This window comes from Delphinapterus leucas, chromosome 6 (genome assembly GCF_059928025.1).
Source record: "Delphinapterus leucas isolate spDelLeu-1000000601 "Yukka" chromosome 6, BTC_Dleu_Yukka2, whole genome shotgun sequence".
NCBI classification, from domain to species: domain Eukaryota; kingdom Metazoa; phylum Chordata; class Mammalia; order Artiodactyla; family Monodontidae; genus Delphinapterus; species Delphinapterus leucas.
In genome coordinates, this window is record NC_143134.1 from 22563563 (window position 1) to 22571590 (window position 8028).

Genomic DNA, 8028 nt, shown 5'->3' on the forward strand with positions numbered 1-8028 from the left:
GGAAGAGTGGCTTGCATTTGTCTGCAGGAAATGTCTCAAGTAGGCATGGGCTGTGATAGCCACTTTAGCACCCAGGAAGATGTTACACACATTTACTGAAAATGTCCTAATTTACTGAGCTTATTATTGATGCCGGGCCCTCTCGCCATCAGTTTATCTTTTCTCCACAACATCCCGTGCATTACGTGCGTCATTGTTCCCACTTAGGTGACGAGAGAACTGAGGCCCGGGGAGGTGAGCGGGCTGTGCCCCTCCAGAGCCCACGTAAGCACCATGGTTATTAGCTCTATCCCCCCTTTCCTAATGCCCTGTTGCTGCCCACTCCTCTCCCACTGGCCGCCACTTTGGACCACGCTGCTCTGCTCATGGTGTCCCCAGTGGGAAATCGTCAGCTGGGCCATCGCTTGCAGGCGGCCGTCACTCCAGAGACTGACATCCAGGCCCCCTCTCTCGCCCCCAGGCACTACCACAGCATGGAGGTGTTCACCCACTACGACCTGCTAAACCTCAATGGTACCAAGGTGGCAGAGGGCCACAAGGCCAGCTTCTGCTTGGAGGACACAGAATGTGAAGGAGGTATCTCTGGCGGGGCAAGCTGGTGCTGGGAAGCTTCGGAGGGACTCACGTGCTCCCATGTGCACTCACCCGGCTGGAAGCCGAGGCCGGGCGCAGGTCTCTGTGTCACCCTGGCCACTGCTGACTCTCCCCGCGACCTTCCTCACTGGGGATCCCATGACTATAGCCTGGGGCTGGGGGGTTAGGCAAAGCCTGGCTATAAAGGCACCTGGGTCCCCAGAGTTATACTGACGGGCACTGGTGGGTCCACGTGGCCGCCCGGGTAAGGCCCAAACCCTTGAACCTGACACGCAGTCCCCTCCCACTCTGGCTGCTACAGCCTTTTCTCCCTGGGTCCCAACACAAGTGCCCCGCCACACTGGTTCTTACCTCCAGGTTCAAGTTAAACCCTCACTCTGAGGTTCCCAGACCCTCTCGACTGCCCCAGGCAGAAGCAGCACCGCGCTCACACCCCTAGTCAGCTGCCACGCCTGCACCGTGACCACCTGTGCGCGCACCTGCCATCCTGGCCTGACCAGGCTCTCTCAGGGGAGACTCGATGACCCTTGTCAGCATGGCCGGAGCTTAGAGTAGCGCCCAGATGAGGCAGCCTCTCGATAAATGGGTGCGAATTGTCAGTGGTTGACGTGGCCCCTGACATACCAGGAAATCACACAGCAGATGGGTTTTGAGCACCTACCATATGCCAGACAATGAACTGACCCAGGAAGGGTCAGAGAAACAAGGCAGACCTGAGTCCACATCCAAGTGCAGATTCCCCAGAGGGAGACAAGATGACCCCAGCATCAAGCTCAACAATAAACACCAAAAACTTACCCAGATAAGCACACGCTTCATGCCTAGGCTGATATTTCTTGGAGAGGCCAAGGTGGGCCAGAGTGGCCAGGGAAGGCTTCGTGGAGGAGGGAGCAGTGGGTTGTGGGTAGGGAAAGAGGGAGGGATTCCATCAAAAGGAGAGCACGGAAGGGATGGGCTGCCGAGCCCAGCTGAAGCCAAGGTTGTCGGCCTGGGAGAACAGAGAGATGCCGAGGGTGGGGTCTGGGGATGTCACCCACCCAGCAGGGCTGCTCGGGGCCCTTTGTGGACAGGGTGGCACAGATGGCAGAGGAAGCCTCTTCCGGCAGAGGGGTCATGGGTGCGTGGTGACTGGGCTTCCCTCTGCCCCTGCCTTCAGACATCCAGAAGAGTTATGAGTGTGCCAACTTCGGCGAGCAGGGCATCACCATGGGCTGCTGGGACATGTACCGCCATGATATCGACTGCCAGTGGGTCGACATCACCGACGTGCCCCCTGGAGACTACCTGTTCCAGGTGAGGGGCATGAGAAGGGGCTCCAGGTCCCCGCTGATGGGAGGAGGTGTCTCTGCCTTAGCAAGTGGGTGGGTAGCCTCCTTCTGATGGTGCCCAGGCAGAAAACGCATGGAGGCCAGGCCATCTAAAGTGCACAGAGTCCTACGCCCGGAGGCTGTCGCTGTCACCCAGGTAACCTAGGTAGGTATGTGAGACACGCAGGCCCGTGGGGAACTGCAGACCTCCTGAGACATCAATTCAGTTGACACCTGGTGCTTGCAAATCAAGATGCACCTGAAGGCCAGATTTGGTCCTCAGGCCGGGAATTTGTGCACAGACTCTAAGGCGACCTACACCTCTTGTGTCCTTTGGAGCTGTACTTTCACCTCCACCCCATCTCTCCCAGTGCCCTCACCGTGCCTTGCTCTGTGCTGTTAAGGCTAAAAGCAGTCGCACAAAGAGCCATTCACTCCCAAGTGTTTGTGACTTGCCTCTCCCAGAAACGTTTGCCCCATAGAAGGGGATCTGCAGAGGGGGCAATTTTCAATGCAAAGAAATGAATCTATAATGGTAGGCTGTTAGGGACTAGAGACAGCCTTTCCAGTGACTGTTTGAGTGGAGACTTCCCAGGACTTCCACATGCGCTGTCCAGGGGGAAGGCCCGCCCTGAGGAGGAACTAAGATGGCTTGGCTTCCCACCTTCCCGCAAATAGCTGCAGGCTCCAGCCAGGGCCCTGACTGGTGGAGGGGCGAAGGGGCACTGTATCCCCACCATCTCCCCTTCTGGGGCACAGATGCACTCCTGCCTGTGGAGGCTTCGTTTCGCCTTCTCATTTTTCCCACATCCCTACCCGTCTTGCTTTCAAGCTTGATGGTTGGGTGGCAAGTGGGCGACCAGAAAGCTGCGTTGAAAGCTTTCCTAAGGGGGCATTCAGCCAGCGCAGGGCCCAGTCACGGTCCCCACCCTATAGACAGTCCTGGGAGGAACCAACACCTGCAGGGAAGTGACCACAGAGGGGTTTTGAAAGTTTCCCTGGTCAATTTCAGAGACTGAAAATCAGACAGCCAAGCGTTTTTCCACCCACAAGCCCAGAACCGCAGACTTGGAGAGGACCGACCGAAGAGCAGAGTGCTCTCTATTTAAAAAATTGAATATCTGTGTCTGTGCACGTACTCCATGCGTGGTGGTGGTGTGCTTGAGGTCTGCTGTCCCTTTGCCTGGGGGACGCGTAGCATCGTGTATTCTGACAATGTCTATTTAATAACTGCGGCTCCTTGAAGATCGGTGATGGGCCAGAACCTGCCTACACCCTGTGAACCCGTGGTCTCATGTAATCCCCCAGGGATGAGTGTTACCATTACCTGCATTTCACAGCCAGGCCAACCCAGGTCACATGACTCCATATTCTGTGTTCTCGACTCCTAAACTATACAAGTAGCAAATTAACTCATTAGGGGCATGTTCATGGAAAAGACTGTCCCTTGTGATAGATGTGGAGCTATAGCCGTGTGAGAGCCCCGGCCTGAGTCACCGGTTCTCTCCATTCCCACGTGGACCCAAGTGCAGGCACCAGTAATGCTGCTCCGGCAGGAGAAAGCCAGGCCGGGGAGGAGGTGGCGTTCCATCCGGAGGGGCCTGTGCACAGAGGCTCAGAGGCAGGGCTCATTGCTTTACTAGGTTCCTAGATCCACAGCAGATCTTTTTTTTTCTTCAATATAAGGTTGCCACTGCCACTGCCAATTTATTTTTCGTTTGTTTGTCGGTTTTTCTTTTTCAAGTTTTTAAAAATTGAGGTATAGTTGATTTACCGTATTACATTAGTTTCAGGTGTCCAACATAGTGATTCAATATTTTTCTAGCTTATACTCCATTTATAGTTATTAGAAAATATTGGCTCGATTCCCCGTGCTGTACAATGTATCCTTCCTTGTAGCTTATTTATTTCACACATAGTAGTTTGTACCCCTACCTTGCCCCTTCCCTCTCCCCACTGGTAACCATTAGCTTGCTCTCTGTATCTGTGAGTCTTTCTTTTTTGTTATGTTCACTAGTTTGTTTTATTTTTTTAGATGCTACATATAAGTGATAACATGCAGTATTTTTCTTTCTCTGACTTATTTCACTAAGCATAACACCCACCAGGTCCATCCATGTTGTTGAAAGTTGCAAGATTTCATTCTTTTTTCTGGCTGTGTAGTGTTCCCTTGTGTATACATGTACCACATCTCTATCCAGTCACCTGTTGATGAACACTTAGGTTGCTTCCACATCTTCGCTGTTGAAAACCACAGCAGGTCCTTTGTCTAAGGAACTAAAGCCAGTGATCCCCACGAGATTGGAAACCATATATCTGAGAGTCTGATGGGACTGTGGAGACCATTTTTTCAGTCCCCACCCCTGCACCCAAGTGGGTCAAGCAGGCCCCGATAGCCCCTACTACCCACACGGTCACCCCACAGGGACACCTGGGTGGGTTCCCTCAGGGTACGGCTGTCCATGGGCAAGGGGCTGCCCGGGCCTTGGTGCAGGGGGTTTGTCCGTCCTGGACTATGAGCCATGCATGGGCTGGGGCAGGGGACAGCTAAGGTTGTCGGGTAGAAAAGAGATCAAAGAAAAGTAAGGTCACCCCAGGGCGGGACATTGACCAGCCTTACCTAGAGACACAGAGTCACGGTGGTAGCCTAGGGCCCCCAGCATGGCCTGCACTGGCCAGGATGCAGGGCTGGGGACTCCCACTGGCCCGTTTCCCACAGCAGCTCTGGCAGGGCCCAACCAGCCTACTAAAGGGTCACACCCAGGCCCTTCTGGAGGGAAAGGTCCTGAGGGCCCCAAACCTACAGAATGTGCCTTAACTAGCAGGCTACCCCTCCCCCATCACACTGACGTAGGGCAGCACTGCCCCCCTTGTCTCCCTGGGCTCTCAGCCCTTCCATATGTGGCAGGGCCCTTGGGAAAAGCCTCCTTTGTGTCCTCCATACCTTCGCCCACAGCCCCAGGCCCAGCTTCTGTCCCTCCCCCTCCCCCTCCCTCCCCTTTCTCCTCTGGGTTCCTCACCCCAAATCCCCCTTTTCTGTCCGCTCTCAGAAGCCCCCTCAAAATGACGGTCTTCCTGCCCCTGCTCCTTTGGGCTGTGCCCTCTTTCCTAGGACGATGCAGAGGAAGGGGGACAAGGCAGGCCCAGTCTCCCCGAGAGCCCAGGCCCTGCACTGGTGAGCGGGAAGGGCTTGGGGATCCCCTAGAGCAAACCGAGGCCTGGAGAGCAGAAGGGACATGTCCAATGTCACACCGCCGGGAGCAGTGTCGTCTCCAGCACCCAGGGCAGCCCCCCTCCAACTCCCCACAGTGCCCGGGCCTTGCCCCCACCCCTCCCAGCACATCCTACTCCCCGGCTCCCTTCTGGCGCCTTCAACAGCCGTTCCGTGGCCTCCCCAGGCCCCAGCTCCTGCCACTGTACCAGACCTCCCAGCGCACCCAGGAGGGGGTACGACTGTGTGTGTGTGTGTGTGTGTGTGTGTGTGTGTGTGTGTGTGTGCGCGCGCTCTTACGCTTACTGGCCATGAAGAGCATGTGTGTGTGTGTGAATTACACCGAGACAGACAGAGGTGCGCGGAGGTCTCACTCCTCCAGGCCTCACCCTCCTCTGCACCCCCCCGACCTCATCTCCGACCAGCTCTGCGCCCACCGGGCTGCTCCTGGAACACAGCACCGGCCATGCTTGCTCCCTTCCGTGAGGTCAGCCCGGCTCTGGGGGCAGGCCTGGCCTCAGCATCTCAGCTGGGCCTGGGACGGAGGGTGGCCGGGGCGGGACCCCCTCCAACCAGACTCTCCCCCAGGTCGTCATCAACCCCAACTACGAGGTGGCGGAGTCTGACTACACCAATAACGTCATGAAATGCAGGACCCGCTACGACGGCCACCGCATCTGGATGTACAACTGCCACATAGGTAAGGCCCCCGGGCCCTCCTGGGGAGCACAGCGCCTCAGGCCTGCCAGGTGCCCCCACGCCGCAGCCCAACTCCAGGAGACAGGCAAGAGCTGCCCCGCTTTCTCCAGGAGCCAGAGCAGCTTCCTAACTTGGGTGAAGACTTCAGGGAATGGGGCCAGCCTCGCGTTTCCACACGCAGGAAGGACACTGTAGACACCACAGGCCTGGATTGGAGACCGGGTTTTCATAGCCCGCTCTGGCTAAGGAGAAAGGACGGGGCAGAAACCGGGCCGGCCCAGCATAGACCCCAAAGCTATTTCAGGGCTGGAGCTGAGGCCACCGCCTCATTACGCATGAGACCTCAAAAATGGGGGCGTCAGCAATTTGCAGGCTCTGTTTCGTTTTCCTGTCGAGAGCTAGAAGCTAGTCAACCACTGTGGCTTCTGGTTGCCAGTTAAGAAGCTTTTCCTCGCGTTATAGAACCTGGGTTCCAAAAGGGGAGGCTGAGCGGGAAAAGTGATGGCCTCGCTCTCGGTGGAGGAGAAAACGAAAAGCACTAGATTTCGTCGCTCCTTCACTCGACTTTGACAGAGCAGCTGACATGGGCCTGGCCCTAGAGATGGCCAGCACCTGTCGCTGCCCTGGGGGTGTCACATAGAGGTGGCCGCCCGAGGAGGGTGGTGGCTCCAGGGACCCTGTGACCTGTGCATCCGGTTTGCCAAACTCTTGTCTCCCTGATGCCCACCCCTCAGGTGGTTCCTTCAGTGAAGAGACAGAAAAAAAGTTTGAACACTTCAGTGGACTCATAAATAACCAGCTCTCCACGCGGTAAAGCAGTGACATGGTCGCCTCCTGCCTTTGGGCCACAGCGCATCTTCCCCGACGACCGACAGCCTCGCCCTGCTCCCCTTCATCCAGCCCGGCCCGCCTGTCTCGACCCCCTGCAGCCCCGGCCAGGCTCAGGAGGAAGGCGAGGAAGGCGTGTTCCTGACACCTGCAGGCTGGGAAGGCCTCTAGGGCTGGGGCTTGTCCACGGGGCTGTGGGAGCAGTGCCAAAGGAGAGCCATCCTGTCCAGGACCCCAGCGCACAGGTTGTCACCAGCTTGTCCCATCCTAAGTACAGTCCACTCCGAGTCTCACCACCTGCCCGGCTCACCACAGATAACACGGGGCCATTTTCTTCTCAAGTTACATGCTGGCAACGTGAGTGGTCAACCGGAGGAGGTCTGGATGAATCCCATTTCTCCTCCTCTTAGGTCGTTTCCAACCAACTGGAGTATCTAGACTTCTCTTCCAATTAAACAAGCTGCCTCTACTCTATTCTATCCACACATATAAATAATGCTGCCACACGTCTTCTGATTCAGTGAGCTCAGAGCTGGTACTTCTCTCCCCCACACACCCCCGTGTCCTCTTATTTTTCAAGATACTATTATTATATTCTATTTTCACAGACTTTGCAACACAAATTTAGTGGCATTTCATATTGGGCATCTGGGCCTTTGAAAGTATAGCTCAGAAGAAAACCAGCCCGCCTGTGTAAGTGACTTCTCTTTCTGTTCCTTCCAGTTCTGTTAACTGATTCAACGGTGCTATAACCAGGGTCCTGGGTGATGAGGACACTTACCGATCGCCATGTGTCACCACAGACACTTACACATACTTGAAACTTGGAATAAAAGATTTATGACCTGCATGTGTGTTTCATTTGGGCCTCTGCACGCAGCCCCTGAGCAGCAGAGCTCCTTTCCCTAGTCGGCAGTCAGGGAGCTTGGCACCCTTACATGTGCTCTCCTGCAGGGACGTTGAGTTCCTGGGCCCCTCCCGTCCGGCGTGGCCACAGGGGCCTCATTCAACGCACACCACAGAGGAAGGGCAACTCCTGCCGAGAGCCGTGGTCTAAGGAGGTCAGGAAAATCAACAGAAACATAGGCCTCAGCCTTTCTTCAGCTCTTGTTTTTTAGTGACATATGTCAGGGGCACAGTGGTTGTGTGAGGACCAGATGGGACACCTAGACTTAAGTCTCAGGTTCTGGGGGAGGGGGAGTCAAGTAGATCATGGGTCCCCGGGGTGCAGTGAGGGTGGACCCCGAGCCAGCCACTCTCCCCCCAGGCGCGGAGCTCCCTCTTGTGTCATAGCACGCTGTGGCCCAGCAAATCGAGGGGTCCACGATGACCTCAGAGCGCCCGGCAGGACCACTCGGCACCAACTCCGCCCAAACCGGAACGGTGAGT

At 56.1% G+C, this 8028-nt stretch overlaps 1 protein-coding gene across 1 annotated transcript in view; it reads left to right on the forward strand.

Moving 5' to 3' along the window:
• The window catches only part of LOXL2 (lysyl oxidase like 2), a 102677-nt gene extending 95190 nt beyond the window's left edge, over positions 1-7487 (forward strand). The window contains exons 11-14 of the mRNA XM_022595047.2: positions 461-576; positions 1751-1887; positions 5701-5812; positions 6546-7487. Coding sequence (XP_022450755.1) covers positions 461-576; positions 1751-1887; positions 5701-5812; positions 6546-6625 — 445 coding nt within the window. The 3' untranslated portion in view covers positions 6626-7487. The remainder of the gene's footprint in view (positions 1-460; positions 577-1750; positions 1888-5700; positions 5813-6545) is intronic.
• The last annotated feature ends 541 nt before the right edge of the window (positions 7488-8028 follow it).